General features: G+C 39.9%; 1 protein-coding gene across 5 annotated transcripts in view; it reads left to right on the forward strand.

The window, feature by feature from the left end:
- Positions 1-22,131, forward strand: part of Cstf2 (cleavage stimulation factor subunit 2) — a 36,986-nt gene that overhangs the window by 12,109 nt on the left and 2,746 nt on the right. For 2 of the 5 annotated variants that reach the window (XM_055608320.1, XM_055608322.1), the window contains 7 exons: positions 939-1,001; positions 3,964-4,023; positions 4,694-4,835; positions 5,785-5,969; positions 6,163-6,440; positions 18,266-18,376; positions 19,171-19,296. In XM_055608320.1, coding sequence (XP_055464295.1) covers positions 939-1,001; positions 3,964-4,023; positions 4,694-4,835; positions 5,785-5,969; positions 6,163-6,440; positions 18,266-18,376; positions 19,171-19,293 — 962 coding nt within the window. In that variant the 3' untranslated portion in view covers positions 19,294-19,296. Of the gene's footprint in view, positions 1-938; positions 1,002-3,963; positions 4,024-4,693; positions 4,836-5,784; positions 5,970-6,162; positions 6,465-18,265; positions 18,377-19,170; positions 19,297-22,131 lie in introns of those variants that run through there. The other 3 variants (XM_055608321.1, XM_055608323.1, XM_055608324.1) reach the window with 2 other exon arrangements.

Here is a 22,131-nt window from a genome sequence, read left to right on the forward strand (position 1 = left end):
TACAGTGCCTTTACTGTTCTGAAATACAGTGCACAGATGATACAACCTTTGAAATATGACTTCAAAAATTAATATAATGCTCTAACTGTAAGAAATGAAACGTAAAAGAAAATTAACTTAATGATTAAAAAATTAATATGTAAATGTCCATGGACAGTTAGAAAACAAAATGTAATAGGTGTTTACATCTATCCCGTGAACATAAAAACTAAAAATGTAGACAGATATATTGGTTTGCTTTGGTAATTCAGATGCCACAAGGGCTATTGATGTGGTTTTCCTAAATAGTAAAAATCCTACTAAAATTCTTAAAACAAATTTCAGTCTCCATAATTTGCTCAGTAATTGCATTTCTGGAAAAGTCAGTGACTATATACTAAAACAGTGCATATAACTCTTGTGTTTACAAATAAAACAGACTCAGATTCTAGGTTGAGATGACAACAAACAGCATTTTCTTTGTATGAAGGTTCAGTGAAGCATTTGAAAGTTTTATTAGACACAAGATAAGCCTTGATTTTTGTGGGATTGTATCATACTTTGTAATCCACCTAGTATCCCTGGCACTAGCTTTATGCCCCCAAAGGCTTTGTCATAACTAAATAATATACCCACACATTTAGAAAAATACCCTAAGATTGATACTGCCTCCCATGAGAGGAGGCTTATGGGTAAGAGGCATTGTTTTCTTTTATTTAAGTGCTTTTTGCCACAATTTTGGTAATCGAGGAAATGAGTACTCCTGAACTCACTTGTCACTGATGTGTGACATAACTGACAAACTTCATCTTTTGTCTCACTGCATTGTTGAATGGTAATTATCACCTTCCATCATAAGTTTCTCCTTGTGGGAAAAAAATGATGACATTTATAAACTCAGTGTTGTTTTTTTTTCTATAGGAACAATTTATGTTTTCTGCCTGCCCTTTATTTTCTAGGAGTCATGCAACCCCAAGTTGGAATTCAAGGAGGTGGACCAGTGCCCATGGAACGAGGACAAGGTAAATATTAATATCTGAAGAATATAAACTAGACATGGTAACATTTTATATCCATACTAATATGTCAGCCATTAACTTCCAGTGGCAGTTTAAAGATTAAGTTAATTAAAATTAAGTTCAAATTAATTATAAAAGCCTAACACTCTGATATCCTGGATATAATAACCAAGTGCTCAGTAGCCACAAATGGTCATGAAGACCACATTGGATATTGGAGATGTAGAATGTTTCTATCCACACTAAAACTTCTGTTGGCCTAGACTTTCCATAGAGGATTCAGAGCCTAGCTCTACAAGAATTGGTGATGTGACAGATGTGTCCTTTGTTTCCTGATATTCTAATATCTCCAATGGCGTGGTCTCACTCAGTCTGTGAATAGCTATTGACTTTGTAAGAAATTTTAATAGTGAACATTTAGTATATGCTTGGATCTATAGATGACGAGATGTAAATTCCATAGCAAACTGGGAGGGAAGCAGAGGTCTGTAAATCATAGTTGTAAAGTGTCTCCTGTGCTGTGGCAAAAAAACAAAACAAAACCTTGTATGTAATAGCAACAGCCCTTCTAGAATCTTTGTGTTCTTTCCTCATGTTACTGGAGTTTGAAGGAAAAGAAAATACAGTAGTTCAGTTAAAAAATGAGAGACAATGGAATAAAGAGGAGCAGAATATATATTGTAAATGCTCAGTCACTTCCATTTTCATAGACAGCCCTTTGATTTAGGTAGCCGTGCCTCAGTTTTACAGGTAAAGAAGTAGAAGCACAGGAGTGTTAAGTTTCTTATTTCTGAATATTGTGGCCTGAATCTGGTGCTCTTCTCTTTTGATTTAGATTAAAGTCTCTAAATCCAAAATCTGTTCTCTTGTCTTCATTCTATCTTGCCACTGTTAATTTCAGAATTAATTTTCAAAATACTCTTCTTATTTATTAGGTTTCTGTATTGCAAATAGATTACTTTGGACAGACCAAAAGGGCTTAATAGCTTTCTTCTTGGTTGATTTCCTATCAGAGAAACCCATTTCAAAAGCAAAATACTAAGATAGAGCCCCATGGTTGGTATACAGGGATTGGTGACTGAAATTTTTCTAAACATGTCTCATCAGATGAATGGCAACAAGACAAACTTCTAGCCATATATGTTATCTTCTCTCTAAAGTACCCTGTTGAATGATTATTAATACTTAATATTGATTTATATTTTAGTAAAATAGTTGTCACTCCCTAACCAGTTATATACTCAAGTAACCACACGGAGAGACAGGGATATATTTAATTAGCCTAGAGTACAATGCTGCATAATAATTACTCCATCCTAAACCTCTAAGCTAATATAGCTCCTCCCATTCAGATTTCCCACATTATACTTGCTTTTAGTCATATCATGGGTTTGATTCATTTCTCCTGATGTTTCCCAGTCCTCTCCTCACAGATCCCTCCTTCACTCCTTTCTTTTCTCTTCCCCTCACTTGACCAGGATGTCCAACCCTGTTCTCTGTATTGATGAGCATTGGCTAGTGGGCTTTTATTGGTAATACAGAGAGCAAATGGTGACATGTTTACACAAACTTGAAACAGGAGATGCTTAGAATAAACATCACAATGCAGTGTCTGGATTGAAACCAGATAGTGGGATACAGAAATAAGCATTGGATGAACAAGGGTAAACTATACACAATCCACAAGAGCACTATGCCAATAGTAACCCATTTTTCTGTGCTGCTGTATACTCCCCATACCATTATTGTCAGTACGTGCTGTGCTGATCCTCCAGAGTATCTTTGCAGTAGTGAAAGGGCTTAGACTTCCATTACTTGCTCCCTCTTCCCAGGCCATTAGTCTAATTAGTGAGTCCCTAAGCTGTTTAACACATACATCTAAGAGACATCTTTCTTCCTACTGTAGTTTAATTTCATCTTTCTGCTGAAAACTAACAAAAGGAATTGACTCCCTTTTTGAAAGTAAGTCAAGGATCTGTTGACGCAAAGACAAAGTGAGATGAGTTTTAAAAAATAATTTCCTTCAGTACCCAGCAGAGAAAACAATAATGTTTTCATTTATGACCAGATTTGTCTTCCTTTGCCTGGAATCCTTGTTTGCTTTGTGTGTTTGTAATGGTGACAGATGTTTGAGATAGTACTTCTTGCTTTCCCACCTCCTTTAATGTTGGTTACCTTGTCGACTCACTAAACTTTGTTATGTTTTTTTTATAGTTATAGAATTGCTGTATTGGGCTATTTCTTGCAGAGTGATCCTCTTTCCTCATTTAAAATTCATCAGCTGTATATTCCTATTACATATGTGTGTGTATATATATATATGTTTATATATGTGTATATTTATGTCTATATATATGTGTGAATATATATATTGAGGTGTGGCTTTTATGCATTGACTTGGCTGTCCTGAGCTTGCTTTATAGACCAGGATAGCCTCGAATTCAGTGATTGACATGCCTCTGTGCCTCCCTGAGTGCTGAGATTAAAGGCAAGTGGCACCACACTTGGCTCCCGTTTGACATTTTTGACAGAAATTTTTAGACTTTAAAATAAGGCATATATGGCTTTCCGTGATAAATCTCGCATGTCACATTCAATGCAATTTCTTTCATGTTTTGCTTCTGAAAACATATTTTTCCCTGTTTTCTTCATTTTTAAATAATGGTACAGGGGGGTACAAAGGAAAATACTGTAGTAACAGGAAGAAGAATTCAGAATTGCTGGTTATTCTTGCCCAAATAAGACAGCCCATAGTTTTCCCTTAAGAAAGATGTCTGATTAAAGTGGAACTGTTTGGATAAGAGAAAGGCCTACTTTAGGGAGTTTTGTAATCTGGGACAAATTAACAATCTCTTCGCTTCTTACTGACATGTAAATCTTCAGTCTCCATATGTGTAGACTTCTATGTGTGTTCAAGCTATTTTAAGTGTCTGCTATTTCTCCTTTTGAACTTACGCTCGCCTAGGAACCCTACAGCACTCGCCTGTGGGACCCGCCGGGCCTGCATCAATTGAGCGAGTTCAAGGTACCCATTGTATCTGTGGGTTTCTTTTTGCTTGTTGTGCTTATGGTGGGACTTGGAGAGGAAAAGAGCTACTTTGAAGTCATCCTCACATTCAGAACCCCAAAAGGGTAGTATTTGGGGTTTGTTTTTGTTTTATTTTGTTTAGTTTTTGTTATTATTTTTGTTGTTCTTTTTTTCCCTCTTGAGGCCACAAGCCTAAGATTGACCTCTTCACACAGGGCAGAGAACATGGATGATATGGGCATCTGTCTGAGGGTCTACTCCTTCCTTACTGGTATCAGGAGGCTTGGATGGAATAGCAGTCTGTAAGGAGACAGCAAGTGTTCTTGCAGAGCCGTGACAGTGTTCATATACAAAGACCTTACCTCTCTTTTGTGACTCTGGTACTTAAACTAAGATTGATAAGAAGGAAAACCAGGAACATAAATTTCTTCAGGTGCTAGTCCTTGCCGGCTTACTTACCAGTTTGCTCTTTATAAACATAATTCCATCCATACCTCTGACATGGCACAGATTCTACCTACACCCTGCTTCTTCTGTTCTTGAGATGCAGGAGGATTCTGCTGTGGTGAGGTTTCACCCACTCTAAGGTGTTTAAATTATGTTGTCAGTGGTATAGATTCATTTCCTGTATTTCACCGTAGTAACTCCCCGTTTGTTTCCCTGTTAGTGCCAATACAAGATCCCAGAGCAGCTATGCAGCGGGGAGCATTACCTGCCAATGTCCCAACTCCTCGTGGTCTCTTAGGAGATGCTCCCAATGACCCAAGGGGAGGCACTTTAATGTCTGTAACTGGAGAGGTAGAGCCTAGGTAAGTACTAATATAGAAGTAAGTAAACAGCTTGAGAAGTTGTGGATTTTCCTTACATTGAAAGAAAACTCTTTCTGGAACAGTTGGACCTGTTTGCCTTCTTCAAAAGATAAAAGAAGTATATGTAGCCACCATCTAAGACTAAGTACTTTTCCTAAAGCATGATTGTACAGTTAAGAAGATAACTTTGAGCCATACATGACTACTGTATTTTCAGAAATTGAAAATTCTAGTAATATATACCTAAACAAGAAAAACTTGCGGTATTAGTACTATTAATTATAATTGATGATGTTGGTGGCTCTTCTCTAAGTACTTAACTCAGATCATCTCATTAAATCTGCCATAGGGTGGGGGTGTTACAGTGGTAGAACACTTGCCTATTATGCCTAGGACCTTAGGTTCAATCCACAGCCCACAGAATTAGAAATGAATATTATTAGTCCTGTTACACAAGTAAAAAAACAAAGGCATATAGAGGTTATGTTAGTGACCCGGATTACACAGTGATGAGACCTAGATTTGAACCAATAAGTCAGAATCCAGAACTTGCATTGCTAAGTGCTATACTACATAGTCATTGTACATATAAGAACTATCCAAGCCAGTACTCAGAGAGGCAAAGGCAGGCGAGTCTCTGCGTTCAAGGCCAGCCTGGTCTACAAAGTGAGTTAAGGACAGTCAAGGCTACACAGTAAAACCCCAAATAAATAAATAAATATCCATTAATTCTTCCCTAACTTTGAATGTCCTGGCCAAATAAGAAATTCTAGGATGGAAAAAATTCTAAGCTATAGCTTTCCTTTATCTATCTGATGTTAATTTCTTGTTACCATTTACTTACTGACGCTTGTATTGGTTCTCTACTTTGTTGAATGTTTACAAACTAATTTGAAATTTTAATGTTGATATACTCTGCTTTAAAATATGTCACTTTTCTCATCTCTAGACCTTACCTGGGACCACCACCACCACCTCATCAGGGCCCACCCATTCACCATGTTCCTGGCCATGAAGGCCGTGGACCACCCCCACATGACATGAGGGGAGGTCCATTAGCTGAGCCCAGACCTTTAATGGCAGAACCAAGAGGGCCTATACTAGATCAGAGGGGTCCACCCTTAGATGCCAGAGGTAAGGGGAAACTGCATCACAATGCCAAATGTGGGTCTTCAGCTCTAATATGGGACTTGTGGGTCTTGGCAAGAATCTTTCTGATTTACCCACTAATCTGATAAATTAGAAAGGACACAAGACAGTTTCATAAGTGAGGGGAGATGTGACCAGAAGTTGGTAGCTACACATTGCTTTTCTTGCAACTTTCAAGGTGGAAGAGATCCCCGAGGATTAGATGCACGAGGGATGGAGGCCAGAGCTATGGAGGCAAGAGGACTAGATGCCAGAGGACTGGAAGCACGTGCCATGGAAGCCCGTGCTATGGAGGCCCGTGCCATGGAAGCCCGTGCCATGGAAGCCCGTGCCATGGATGCCAGAGCCATGGATACCAGAGGCCCCGTACCTGGACCTAGAGGACCTATGCCTAGTGGAATCCAAGGTCCCAATCCAATGAACATGGGGGCTGTTGTTCCCCAAGGATCCAGACAGGTAATGCTTGTAGCATGTACATAAAATCTTAATGTATTTGAGAATTGGTTACTGAGCCTGATTTTTATTGTCTTCCGACTTGAACCTGCTTGTTAGAAAGGAAAGACTAGGTTCTCCCTTTATTTTTTCATATCCCCTAGGGGAAGAGTATTCTAGCCTCCAATACTTAACCCAAAAGAACAAGATTGTTCACAATTTTAATGGCTATTTCATTAAAAAAAAAAAACTCTGAAAATATACAAGTCAGGGATTAATCTGCAATGGGGATACAAACCAACATCACTTAAAAAGCACCCCCCAAAAAACACTTGTGCAGAGTTTAGGTCATTTGAAATACCTCCCCCAGGTGATTTTAGTGTGCAATCCTGAGGTGCAGCATTTGAGGAGTTGCATATGAGACATTTACATTGCAATTTATAACAGTAGCAAAATTATTTTGACGTAACAATGAAAATAATTTTATGGTTGAGTGTGTCACTACAACATGAGGAATATATTAAAGGGTTATAGCATTAGGATGGTTGAGAAGTGCTGATTTAGATCATCTCAGGGTGATAGAAACCTATGTGGATTTACTGTCATCACAGCATTAAAATGAACAGTGGCATAGAAAAGGTAATCTGCATATGATTCTGAAACTGCAGTCTCTCTCATCTCTGTCTCCTCCACTCTATTCACTCAGCTGTGTGTATAGGATGCTTTGTAGTAGTTACCTCCTCATGTATCATCTTCAGTTGGTTGCAGGACGATGGAATATGCGTCTACCCACATTTCTATATGTTGATGTCTTCATTTTTTCCATTTTTCTTTTCTGTTTCCATTTATTTCTGTTTCTTTCCGTGTATTAGGGGTAGGGAGAGAAAATACCAAAGCTAGAATGCAACATGTCTGGCATCTAGTTCTCTTATTTTATAAGTTCGAAAGCTGGAGGCCAGAAAGTCAGGTTACTTGGCCAAATTCACTTGACTAAAAATATGACAGAGCAAGAAATACAGCTTGCTTTTCTTTTTTGCTGCTCTGTCTTATTTTATTTGCATGTGTGTGTTTGCGTGGATTTTCTTTAATTTGAGATAAAATGTGAAGTTTTCTTGGTATATATAGAATAAAAATGTATTTTCTGTTATTTCAAGTATCACTTTTAAAAACTCATTTTGGGCTTTGATTTTTGTTGTACCCTCTATGGTCAATAATAACCTCAAATTGCATGGTTTTTTTTTTTTATATATGCTTTCAGTAATTACTTTTTGAGCATCTACTGAATACCAAGCACATAGTACTAGGGATATAGTAGTGTAAATAGCAAAGTCTTGACATATTAGCTGAGGAGACAGATATCAAGTAACTATACACTGTGCTTATGTAGAGCATTTTGTGGGAAAAGACATTTAAAATGATGATGGATATCTTGCTCTTTTTTTCTCTGTTAGTGCTTGAGTTCATTGCTTTTTTTTCTTATTTTGAAAGGATATAAAAAGGTATTTATTGGAGATTTTTATTAACAAAATTGGAGCTGCCATATTAATATTCAAATAGATTTTAAAATAATGAATATACTAGGGACATTTCACAATTATTTAGAGGCAAATTCACTGAGAGTACTTAATAAGTCTAAATATTAATGTATCCATTATCAAAAATGGACAAAAATCAACAGATACAATTGGCTTTTTAAATAGCTGTATGTTGACAGAATAACAGAATATAAATAAAAAACACGATCAGATAAATAAGATGAAACAACCTAGTCTAGTTCTCCTAGGTGACATTATGGAACAATTCACTCAACAACAGCACAATAAACATTTTCATTATCCTTGAGAAATTTACTGAGATAGATCATATTAAAGTCTATAAAGCCAATTAGATACAAGGTAGAGAAAAATAAGAACTTAATATTAATTCTTTTTACATTTTTAACAGTTAATATAGTCACTTACAAATAAATACGTAAATAATACATTCAGTCATCTATAAAAGCTGTATGTTAGGAACCTCACTTCCTTTTCTATAACTCTCGCTTGTGATAGATAAAGGTACTTATTAGATTTAGACAGGGTCCCTTTATTTTGCACTGGCTGACCTGGAATTTGCTATATATACTGAGATGACCTTGAACTCATCAAGATCTGCCTGTCTCTCTCTCTCTGGAGTACTGGACTTAAAGGTATACTCCTCCACATCTGGCTTATATGATAGTTTTAGTGTAGCCTCCATTTTTATTCTTTTTATGACTGTTGGGATTTTTTTTATTTAATATGGCTTTCATTTAAATGTAATATGTCCTTCATTTAATCAATTTAAATTAGATTTTAATTTTAACTCCAGTCCATACGGTTAAAAGCTTGTAGCTAAAAAGCTTGTTGTTACTAGGGTGGTTATATAATTTGTCATACAAAGAAGGATGCATTTGAGAGGGAACATGCTGTTAACAATTTACTCTGAAACAAAAGTATAACTTGGGACTGCCAACCAAGCTATGTGGCCAGTCTGCCTAGAACTTCAACTCCTAGAAACTTCAACTGGCCAATGTTGGGTAGTTTATCTCAGGTTACTATTAATCAGCATTAGTAAATTCCCAAGTGACTACCCAAAGGTCGTTATGTTAGGATTCTGTGACAGAGTTATATGGCAGGTTCATAACTCAGACAACCCTACTGGTCCCACTTGGGAGGTTTTATTAGGGGAGGGGGTCACAGAGAACAACTCTGGGCAAAGTGGGCAAGTAAGAGAGAGAGAAGGGTGAGTCCTCTTCAAGATGACTCAGTGCATGTTCAGGTGGATGCAGGTGGTCCACAGGTGGCCTCACAGATGCCTGATGTCCCGTTTGTCCCAGTCCTGACAGCTGCCGTGATTCCTGCAACAGCCAAGAGGGGCAAGATTTTAATTGCCCTCTTATCCTGCTAGGCATCTGTTGAGTACAAGACCAGGACTGGTAAGGGCTCCTTTTCATTTTTTACCCCAACCTCAGGGAAGAGGAGCACCAGCATACAAATTCTTGACCAGCCAGCAGGCAAATGGTGGTAGACCTAAGTACCACAAAGAATCAAGGTATAATTAGCAGTAGGGCATCAGGGTTGAGATGAGTTATCAAGGACTATAATTTACTGCAGTCTAAGGAACTTAGCATTCCTATAGAGTGTGGCCTGGATGCCTTGAAACAGCTTGCCAAGCCAAAGCGGGTGATAATGAAAAAGATAGGGGGTTGTGGCAACATCAGAATCAGGGCAGTAGGTGAATGGTTAAGTAAGGTTACTTGACAGGGTCACCGGAGAAATTGTCAATAGTAGTTCTGAGTTGGTCCCAGGTGGGACACACAGCCAACAAGCTCTAAAACAGCCCAGTTGAGTGATATGAAGAAGCTTGTAAGCCAAGGTCAGAATCTGAAATAGGAGACAAAATGACATGTATGTATTATTTGGCAGGGGGGTTGTCAGAGAGGCAACAATCTTAGAGAAATGTTTAATTACCTTCTCTACTAATCCCAGCCCCAGGGATTGGGTAATTGGGATGTATTTTCTCTGGATATAGATGGTACTTATTGGTAAATTGGGTGTGAGACAGCGGTAAAGTTTTCCAAGGATGCCTGTTCCCCATCTGGGATCCCACAGGTCTCGGACTAAAAAGTAGGGTCTTTTTATACAAGTGAAGGAGCTTCTTCTGTGATGGTGCAAGGATTTGGTAAGACCAGTATGGGCAGCCTCCATATCTGTCCAGCCATTTCTTGCAATAATCTTTTGTTTGATCAAAGAGGAAGCAAACAAAAACTCTATCAAATAAGATATGGAGTTGATGGCTATTTCAATAGGCTTCTGACAGCCTCCCATAGCACAATTTCCCAACCCTATATGGAGATACTGTTTATTATCATTGATCATTTCTTGAAACTTGAATCTCCATAAGGATTACCTTGGACAGAAACAAGAGGGACAAGAGGGAGAGGAGGAAAAATACATATCCAATGCAGTAGGATCAAACACAGCTGCTATAGCGAGACCTCAGTCCTCTGGAACCAGAGACAAGGTGGTTGATCTTGGCGTCTTCTGGAACTTGAGGGAGCAGGGTCCTGTTGGAGTTGGTATGTAGGAGGGGGCATTATCTTGAAGAAAAGGATAAAAGGCTTGAGGTGAGATAGATGAATCCAGTGAGGGAAGCCCTCAAGCTGAGCAGCTGTGGAGGTCACAAAAATCACACTGAAAGGGCCCTGCCATTTAGGAGAAAGAAATGAGGGGCTTTGGTCTGGAGGAAAGAGAAGGACCTGGTACCCAATGTTAATAAGAGATGGATAGCGGTTAATGTGTGGCTGTATTAAACAGTAAAGTTCCATAGAAGAGAATGGAGATGACAGATTAAAGGAGTAAATAGGAGGTCAGGGAGAAGCAAGGATTTAGCTGAAAGACCAGGAATTAGGACCAGTTGTCCATACATGAGCTTAAAGGGCAAGATGGACAGAGGATATTTGGGTAGAGTTAAAAGCCTGAATAGGGCGAAGGGGGGAAGTTTTAATCAATAGAGGTGAAGCTCTTGTAATAGTTTAACAAAGGGTATTTTTTAAGGATCAGTTAGTTTGTTCTATCTTTCCTGAGGACTGGGGATGGTATGGGCTATGAAAATACCAAGGAATATTAAGAGCTTTAGATAAGGTCTGGGAAATCTGAGAAGTGAACTCAGGGCCATTGTCTGACTGGAGGGAGGTGGGGAGTCCAAAACATGGGATAATCTCACAGACAAGGAGATCAGAAACTGTCTCAGCTCTTTTGTTAGTAGTGGGGAATGCCTCCACCCATCCTATGAACATATCCACCAAGATCAGGAGGTTCTAGACACGTTTGACTGCTGGCATGTGGGTAAAATCAAGTTCCAGTCAGTCCCGGGGAGAGAGCCTCTAGCCTGGTGGGTAGGGAAAGGGGAATTATGATATCCTGAGTTAGGATCTGAAGTCTGGCAAATCTTACAAGAGGTAGTAATAGTCTTTAAGAAATGCAAGTCCTCAGGGCTGGGCTGCAGATGGGTCTTGACAAAGTTAGACAAGCTCGACTGTTAGAATGAAAGAGCTGGAGTAGATAGGACAGAATCTGACAAAAGTCAGGAGATGACAGGGGAGATGTGGGTTGTAGTGTAAAGATGTCCTGTGGTGGATGAGATGAATCTAGGCCTTTCTGAGCTGCAGCCTTAGCTGCCTCATCAGCCCGGTTATTTCCTTTGGAAAAGATGGAATCATCTGTCTGGTGGAACTGGCAGTGGACTATTCCGATGGCCTTGGGAAGGTGGGAGGCTTCTAGCATGGCCATAATTTGGCCTGTATTGGTTACAGATACTCCCTTTGCTGTAAGCAACCCACCTTCTCTCCAGATGGAAGTATGGGAGAGAAGAATATGAAAGGATATTTAGAGTCTGTGTAGATGTTAAGAGATTGTCCCTGAGCCAATTGGAAGGAGCGGGTAAGAGCTTTTAGTTCAGCCTGCTGATTAGTGGTGTGAGCAGGGAGGGTTTTTGCCTCAACTACCCTAGTATCTGACACTATGGCATAACCTGCACTTTGAGCTCCCTCTTGTACAAAGGAGCTGCCGTCTGTATGCCAGGTATAGATTGCCTGAGGTATGTGTGAGGGGTAGGGCAATAATTTCTCCAAGATTTCAATGCAAGAATGAGATGGGCAGTAGTCAGAGTTAGGTCAAGGAAGAAGGCTTGTTAAGAGGTGGGTATGGTTGGAAAATAAAAGTAGAGTCTTCTATTAGTGCCACCTGGAAGGAAAGAACTGTGTAGAGAGGTAGAATTTGTAATCCTTTATATGTTAAAAGATGAGACAGATTGTGGGAAGAGAATACAGTAATAGATGACCCAAAAGTTAGTTTTTTGGACTCTTGAATAAGGATCTCTGCAGCTGCTATGGCACAAATACTGGGTGCCCATCCCTGGACTGTCAGGTCTAATTTTTTGATACGTATGCTACAGGTGCAAGGAGGGTCCCAGATGGTGACCCAAGGGCATATCCCTCTTTTTCTGTTACATAGAGGGAGTAGGGATGGGTTAAATCTGGGAGATGTAGGGCTGGGAAGAAGAGCCTGTTGGAGCCTCTAAAAGGGCTTAGTAATGGGCTAAAGAAGGGGTTCATGCAAGGGGCCTAAAGCTGCCTCATATAAGGGGCAGGCAAGAAGGAAAAGGACGGGACCCAGGGCCATAGAAACCAGCCATTTTCACAAATGATAAAATTTCTTCTTTAGTACAGGGAACTGCCAGAGACCATATTAGGTCATTTCTATCTAGGGTGATGCCCTTGGGGGTTGGGGTTATTGTTAGTCCCAGGTAAGTGACCTCAGAGGTGGTCAATTGGACCTTGGAAGGTGAGACCCAATAGCCCCTGCTGGATAGGAAATTTAGAAGAGCAGAGGTGTTAGTTTGTCTAACTCATAGGGATGGGCTGCAGAGGAGAAGGTTATCTACGTATTGTATAAGTTTATATTTAGGAAGAGATAAGGAGAGTAGATTAGAGGTTAGGGCCTAGCCAAAAAGATGTGGGCTGTCCTGGAATCCCTGGGGTAGGACAATCCAGGTAAGCTGGGTAGAAACAAGGATGTCAGATATTTTATGACTGAGCGTCCAGGGGGATAGAGAAAAATGCATCCTTGAGACCCAGAACTGAGAAATAGGAGGTATCTGAGGGGATAAGGAGAGGAGAGTATAGGGGTTAGCTACAACAGGGTGGAGGGGGACAGTTGTAGAATTGAGTAGCCAGAGGTCTTGAACCAGGCGATAGGCTATATTGGGCTTTGTAACTGTACATATAGTGGTGTTAAAAGGAGAGGAAGTAGGGCAAAAGAGTTTTTTTTTTTTTTCTTAGAAGGTCAGAGATAATAGGTTTAAGGCCCCTGAGGCCCTTGAGAGGAAGTCGGTATTGAGCTTAGGTGATATACTGGGTAGCTGAATGACCACAGGGAAATGGTGCCCGGCAACACAGAGGTTTTGGACATCCCAGATATAGCAGTCCACTTGAGAGGCTGGTAAAGGAAGTGACATGTCACAACTGGTAAGTAGGGTAGCTAGGAGAAAGAGGAGAGAGGATGCTGGTGAGCCTGGTGTCAGGTGAATGGGTGGAGTAAAGGAATAGAGGTTCCCACTTTGCCTAAAAAGTCCCTTCCCTGTTAGGGGACTAGACAGGTTGGCATCACTAAAAAAGAATGAGTCAAGGAAACACCCCTGAAAATACAATTGAGTGGTCGAGTCTGGCAAGGCTGGCAAGGCCATCCCAACAATAGAGGAACTAGAAGGAGAAGTTGATCCCCAATACTCCGTCAGGACTGATTAGTGGCTCTGGTGTCCACAAAGAATGAGATGGACTGCCCCAATACCGTGATAATTACCCATGGTTCCCTGTTAGTGATGGCAGTGGTTGGGTCAAGGGAACCCAGGCAAGCTTAGTCATCAATAGCCAGGCCTAGGATATTATTTTGAGGGCCATCTGGAAGTGATAACCCCATACCATAGAAGAAACATTGGTAGTCAATACCCCGTTGTCCCTCTTGGTGCATTTTGGACATGGCCCCAGTGGCTTGTGGGGGTTAGTACAAAACCGGACCCAGTTTTTTTCTTTACCACATTTGAAACAGGGACCCCATCGTCCTTGTGCCTTAGGAGGCAAGGGAGCCTGGGTAGTCGCTGAGTCCAGTCAGATGGCTTTGGCCAGCATTTGGTATTTTTGCTTGGGGCTTTCTCATTTCTCCCATGGTACACCTTAAAGGCCAGCACTAAGACATCTGCCTGTGGAGTCAGAAGTCCTAAGCAATTAAGCTTAGCCCTGATGTCAGGGTAATTCTGGAAGATAAAAAGGTCATCAGGAGTTGCCTACCCTCTGTACTTTCGGGGTCTAGATTAGTATGTTGTAAGGTGCTCTGGGAATTAAGATGGGTGTTCATTTTTGTCCTGAATGATCTTCTAGAGCTTCTCATAATTAACTTGCTTGAGGGCAGCCTGTGGAAACCAGCCAGGAGGCAGGTCATGAACTGATCGCCAGGTAAAATGCCTTCCGGGGTGTTATAATTTACTGCCTCAGTCCCAGCCAGTTATGCTGCCTTTGTTTGGTGAACCTCATCTGCCCGTGTTTTATCTTGTGCCCAAACTCACCTGCACTCCTCAGGTAGTAGGTTATTGGTAAGAATCATATATATATATATATATATATATATATATATATATATATATATATACACACACACACACACACACACATATGCATATATATATGTATATATAATGTAAGGTAAGACTATAAGATTGAGATAATAAAATTCTTTAATGAAAGTAGAAGGATTAAAGGTATAGGATCCTAGTGTCTTTTCTACTTGAGAAAGTTCAGTTAGTGAGAAGGGATCGTGGACCGTAACTAAATCATCCATGCTGGCCACCTCCTGAAAGGGAAGAATTGAAGCTGGTTTACACTGCATAGAAGAAGAAGAAGAAGAAGGGGGCTTTGCTACAGATCGAGAGATGGTAGTGGGGGCCCTAATAGCTGTTAGTGGGGTGAAAGTGGGTGCCAGAGTAGGTCGAATAGGATGGCCTGTTGCTTGGGAGGGGAATGAGGATGCTAGAGAAGCCAGAGGAGGAAAGAGAAGAGGAAGGAGAAGCCAGAGGTTGAGGATGATGGTGTGGAGGTTTGTCAGAAGGGTCAAAGGTCTCTTGAGGTTGAGACTTTATAGCTAGAAGAAGTTGGGTTGGGGAGCAGGAAGAACAGAAGGTTTAGAATGGAGATGAGAAAAAGCTTGAATAAGAAACCTCCTTCCCTTTACAGGATTGCTGACAGTAATTAAAAAGATCCCATAAAATATTGGGACTTAAATGTGACGGTAATCAGCCAATTTGAGAGGCATATGAGCTTAGAGGCCTTTAACTCAGGCTCCAGGCGTACAGTTTTAAAAATTTTCCAGAAGACATGCCAGTGGGGATCCTGGAGGAACGGAAGAATGGGCGGTTCCCATTGGGCAGGTAGGAGTCAGTGACCTTCTAGAGGCGTCCCAAAGGCAATGTTTGGCTATGTAGACTGGTATGGTAATATCTGTTCCAATAGCTCCTCAGCATTGGCCAGAGACCTAGGGCACAGATGCTGGTAGCCTCTCCCCAGAGACACACTTCCTCCAACAAGATCACACATTCTAATTCTTTAAAATAGTACCAATCCCTGGTGACTAAGCATTTGAATATATGAGCCTATAGGGGCCATTCTTATTCAAGCCACCACATTCCATTCCCTGACCCCCCTAGGTTTGTAACCATATAATACAAAAAAAATGCATTTGGATCAATTTTAAAAGTCTCTGTAGTATATCACAGTTTCAACACTGTTTCAAAGTTCAAATTCTCTTCTGAGACTCATGGCAACTTCCTTACTGTAACCCCTGTAAAAATCAAAATAAAAAATCAAATCACATACTTCTAACATATAGTGGCACAAAATATACATTACCATTCTTAAAAGGAGCATAGTGAAAAAAAAAATACTGAACCAAAACAAGGTCTAAAACCAGTCAGACAATTCCAAATTCTGTATCTCCATGTCTGAAGTCAAAGAACTCTGCTAATCTACAAGTCCTTTCAGCTTTGTTGACTACATCCTACTTCTCTTTGGGGCTGGATCCACTCCCTATTAGCAGCTCATCTTGGCAGATATCCCACAACTCTGCAGTCTCCAAGATCTTAGAATCTTCAGTGAAACCCAGTCTTCCCCCTCACAGCTTCACATATGGCCTCTTTATGCCTCCATACCGAGACACCCTTGACACATTCCTGGCCCCAGCAGCTTTCTTTAGCCTTTGAGGGATATTCCACAACCCCTGTACTTTGTATCATTGACTCTAAAGGCAGAACCACCTGTGGTGGAAACAGCCAAGTTCAGCTGCTTGATCAGGCTGGAATTAGACCCTCTTGTTCATTTACATTCACATCAGCTTTCTCTTGCTGGTTTCTTTTAATGCTTAAGTGTTTTTTAATTCCTTTTAACAAGCTGAAGTTTAGCTGGGTTGCTCTGAAGTTACCACTCCCCTTATTCCATTTATCATCAAGCTTTTTTTTAAACATTTTATCTCCAGCACTGGGCTTCACTCCATTGCACTTCTTGATGTTCCTTTTCTCCATAAACTGTACATTTTAAACAAATTTTTCCTTGCTCCTCTTCATCCTTTTCATTACAGAGCTGCTTAAGAGTGACCACTAATAACCACATAACAGTCAATATTTGGCAGTCTCAAATCTCCTCTGCCAAAGTCTTAAAACAAAACTGTTCAGTTTAGCCTGAGGCAGATTTTTAAGACTCCTAAAATAGCTACAGCCTTTGTCAGAATATCCTAATGGTACCTGGGCCACTTACTAATATTCTCCCCCTCTAAACTTGAGCTGGACCCCCACAGTTCAAATCACCCTCAGCACCATTGTCTTCCATGTTTATACTAGGATGGCCCATTAAGCCCTGCTTAAAGCATCCAACTGCTTTTCTAGTCCAATGTCTTCCATATTTCTCTAACAAAGCATGGCCTGTCACAGAGATATCCCAGTTCCTGGTCACTATTCTTTTGCTATGAAGAGACACCATGACCACAGTGACTCCTATAAAACAAAATATTTAATTGAGGGTTTCAGTCTCAGGGGTTTAGTCCATTATCATCATGGCAGCAGGCATGGCAGGCATGATGCTGTAGAAATAAATGAAAGTACATCCTGAGCCACAGGCAGAGAGGAAAATACTGGACTTAGCATGGGCTTTTGAAGCCTCAAAGCCCACCACCCCAGTGATACTTCCTCCAACAAAGCCAGACTTAAGTCTTTCAAAGAGTGCCACTCCCTAGTGACTAAGCATTCAAATCTGAGCATATGAGGACCATTCTTATTGAAAACACCACATCAGGTGATAGAACGATATGCTATAGTTGCACTGTGTTTTTTTACTTGAGTAATATTTGGTCTGTATTAAGCATGAAGCAATTGTTTTATGCTCTCTATAGAAAGGTATAACGAAAACAAGGGCTAGAGAAATAGTTTGGTGGTTAAAATCACTTGTTATACATGACCTCAGCTTGGTTCTCAGCACCTACATGGTAGATCATAATCATCTGTAATTCCAGTTCCAGAGGATCCAGTACCCTCTTCTGGCCTACATAGACACTAGGCATGCAGGTGATACACAGACATACATGCAGGCAAAAATCTCATACACATAAAAACAAGTTTAAAAAATTTACACCACTGTTGTGTGTTCTGAACACTCAAAGGGGTATTTGGAGTTTTGGGTGTTTGTTTATTTGTTTATTTTAATCTCCAAAAAGCAAACGTTGAGCTAATAGCATCTTTTTTCCAGAGACCTTCCTAACTCCTTTCTGCCTCTCCGACACTGACCATCTCTGTTTTATGGGCAAGAGCCTTTTGAGAATAATTACCATTGTATGATTGAACTAGAGGTGGGCAATAGTCTTAAGAATGTAGCTTCTGCAGTGGAGCAGTATGCAGTTTTTTAAAGCCTATTGGTTTTACTTATATTTCCTCTGAGCATTAATTTTTTTAGTGTTCATAGTTTTCCCTGTGCTCATTTGGCTGTTTTGTTTGTTTGGTGCCCTCTTCCTGCACTGTGTATTATTTATTAATGATGATGGACCTGTTATAAGCCAGTACGTGTATACTAAGGGATCTTTGGCTAAACACTGCCTTCTGCTTTTGCTAACAGAATAAGCTGATATTTAGATCATTAATTCTCTTTTTACTCTTCTCCGTGTCAAGATTGTTAACTGTACTGAGATTCCATGGACATCAGGAATTCTGTATGCACTCTCCTTTGTTTGTGCACATAGGTCCCAGTCATGCAGGGAGCAGGCATACAAGGAACAAGCATGCAAGGTGGAAGCCAGCCTGGTGGCTTTAGTCCTGGACAGAGCCAAGTCACACCCCAGGATCATGAAAAGGTAAGCAAAGTTTGAATGCCTCCCCATGTACAAATCTAGTTATCTTGATCTTTTCACAGTTACCATGAAGATCCTGGGTTTTCAGAAGCCCTCTGGATGGAATGTTTACTCTAACTTAAAAATCTAATGATTTTGGCTGAGCATTTTGGGGACCTGGTCTTAAAGTTTTTAAGTGAATATAACTGGCAACTTACTTTACATTTCAAACGTATCTACAAATGGCAGGTATTTTTTTCTGTGCAGATCCAACTGACCTAAAAATTGAAACTCCCCCTCCCCCACTGCTTCTACTTAATCCTTACAAAAGCAATAGTAGATTCACCATAAGTATATCTTTCTGTTGCTATACTTGGGTATTTTTGGAAACCTGTATCTGATGGAAAAGCTTAAACTTGTAAAAATGAAAACTCAAAATAGGACTAAAAGCTTAAGAGTTCCCAGGGCTCACAGATACCATTTTAGTCTGCAGGAATTTTGAATTCCTGAGGTGTCTGTTTGCATATTTTAAGTATTTTTATTTATTCTTGTGTTCTTCATTGTGCCTTTTCTTCCCAGATTTTCTTTCTGGCGTGAAGTTTTGTGTGTGTGTATGTGTGTGTGTGTGTGTGTGTGTGTGTGTGTGTGTGTGTGTGTGAGAGAGAGAGAGAGAGAGACACTGTAATATATCCTCCCTTTTCCCAGTTTACTTCATATCCCATGACAACAGCCTTTTTGACAGAAGCTGGTGATGTTTTTGTTTTATTTGGTTTCCTGACTTGTCCTTGAAACTAACAACTTTCCATTCCTCTGTACAGGCTGCTTTGATTATGCAGGTCCTTCAGCTCACTGCAGACCAGATTGCCATGTTGCCTCCTGAGCAAAGACAGAGTATCCTTATCTTAAAGGAACAGATACAGAAATCCACTGGGGCCCCGTGAAAGGTGAGCTGACTGAATGATACCGGTGTAGGACTAGGCCTTCTGTATCTGAAGTACATAACGTCAACCTTTAATAACTTAACATTCTCTGAGACCCTCATTCTTCATTAGGCTCTCTAGGGATAGGGTAAGGCTGTAGAACATTTGTTCAGATGTTGAATTACTTAAAATCACTTTCAGCCTTTCTAATAATGAAATTAACGTCAGTTTCCCAAAATTAAAAAGACATTAGAATGTAGAAAGTTAAAAGTAGTGCCAGCAAAATGGCTTAGCCCCTGGTAAAGGTACTAATTTGTTGCCTGTTCTGATGAACTAAGTTTGATCCACAGAACTCATATGGTAGAAAGTAAACCAACTCTGCACAGAGTATCACAAGTGCACCCATGTATAATAAATAAGCATAAGGAAAAAAAAAAAGGAAAATAGGTTGGTAAAGGTAAAAAGGCCCTCCTTCCGGAATCTCATTCTCCCAACAGAACTAACCAAAACTTTGGCATTTCTCATTCCATCATCAGTTTTTATTCCAGATCATTCCTTCAAAATGGAGGAAATATGAAGCATTTTTTTAAAAAAAAACTGTTACTCTTTAGGCTTCTAGTATTTATGTTGTAATGAATTTGTGTGTGAGAGAGAGACTTGGTCTCTTATAACCCAGGCTAGCCTTGAACTCACTATGTATCTGAGATGACTATGAACTTCTGATCTTCCCGCTTCCACTTTCCAAGTGCTAAGATGACAGACATGAAGTGCCACACTGTGCTTTAGAGATGCTGGGGATCAAACCTGGGATTCATGATTTTGAGGCATGCACTATACCAGCTAAGTTATATCCCAGCCCTTACTATTACAAGCCATTTAAAGTAGTAGATGTCCCTGTCACCATCAGTTTCTTTACGTTTTAAAGATGATTGTACACTACCATTATTTTTCTCGTTCATCAGTCAGGTAAGAAGGTTCCAAATACATTTAAAATTCATACTGTTCCAGTACCTGTTGGAATATTTTTGGAACTTTTACTTTTTACCTCACATCTTATAATTCCCATACACATTACCGTATGACAGTGAACTCTTGTGATAATTAGCAGTCTTATTAACTATATTGTAGTCCATATTTGTAATGCTCTTAAATCTTCCAAAACTGCAAATATTCATTTTATCTTACTGAGACTTTAAATGACTCAACTATAATTGGAAGTGATCATAGAGTGTTGACTACCTAGACATTTAGTTTATCCTACTTTTCCTTTTTTCTGTATATTCCAACCATTCTATTTTCTTCATTAAAAATATTGACTCCCCCTGAGGGGGGAGCAGCCTTACCAGGCCACAGAAGATGACAATGCAGCCACTTCTGATGAGAACTGATAGTCTAAGATCAGAAAGAAGGAGAGGAAGACCTCCCCTATCAGTGGACTTGGGGAGGGGCATGCAAGCAGAAAGGGGAGGAAGGGTGGGATCGGGAGGGGAGGAGGGAGGGGTTTATGGGGGGTACAAAATGAATAAAGTGTAATTAATAATAATAATAAAAATATTTTTTAAAAAAAAGAAGTTGGAGGTGAGGGAGAGAGGGATTGGGAGGGAATGAGGGAGAGGGCTACAGCTGGGATACAAAGTAAATAACCTGTGATTAAAAAATATATATATGGACTATACTGTTCTTAGGAATTTACTTTTTAAAACTTATGTCAGAGAAGACATTCTTTGCAGTGTGAGAAAATTACTGGTTTTAGAGTATGAAAATAGAAGTAAGTATTCCTGAAAGTTCTTTCATTGTGTACTCTTAATTATATCTTATTTGAATTGGGTGTGGTAGCACATGCCTTTAATATCAGCACTCAGGGAGGCAGAGGCAGGGAGATTACTATGAGGTTGAGGCCAGCCTGGTCTACAAAGCAAGTCTGTCCAGGACAGCCAAGACTACACAGAGAAACCCTGTCTCCAAAAATACATATATCTTACTTGTCTTACATACTAACCTCAGGGCAAGAAGATTATATAGGTTTTTATTTTAACATTTTGACCACAGTTTCATAAAAGTTGGGAAAATAATACAAAGAGCCTCAGGTACTCTTTGAATAGCTTCCCACAGTGATACCATCTTACATGTAGTACAAGGCCATGCAGTTGTTCTTGGTACAGTATTGTGAACTAGACTACAAACTATACTTACTTTATACAGCTCAGTAATTTATACCAGTGGATGTGAAACCACAACTGTGATTTTATGTGAGCAAACTCTCTACTGGTATTTATGCATGTTGTGGCTGAAGCATTGTCTTTTCATTGTAAACTGAGTTTTGGTTCTTTTTGCTATCACACACAAGATTATTTACCACTTTTAGAGATAAGTAGTTCTTGGACAAGAGAGAGAGCTCAGTTCCTAAAGTGTTTCCTACAAAAGCTTGAGCACCCAAGTTCAAAGTACAGAACCCCATGAACAGTGAGCAGTGGCACACTCTGGTAATCTTAGATGGGAAGGTAAGGACCGGAAGGTCCTTGGGGCTCGTTGACAAACCATCGTAACCTAATTAGTGAGCACTAGGTGCGAGTGAGACAGCCAGTCTCAAGAACTTGAGGTTGACTTGAACCTCTTGTTTCTGCCCTCATGTATGAGAAAAAGAAAGAAAGGTAGTTTTAAAGTAGGAGAAGTTTACTTACCTGTGGTATATTTGTCAATTTCTATAGACATTTTATGTTGTCAAAACTTTAGAAAGTGGTATGCCACTATCATTTATTGGGTAGAGATCAGAGATGCTCCTGAACTTCATCCCATAATGATGCACAGGATCTCTCCCTTCCTTCTTATGAGAAAGCACTTTGGCTGAATATATCCATA

This window comes from Psammomys obesus, unplaced genomic scaffold (genome assembly GCF_907164565.1).
Source record: "Psammomys obesus unplaced genomic scaffold, mPsaObe1.curated_primary_1811, whole genome shotgun sequence".
In the NCBI taxonomy this organism is placed as follows: domain Eukaryota; kingdom Metazoa; phylum Chordata; class Mammalia; order Rodentia; family Muridae; genus Psammomys; species Psammomys obesus.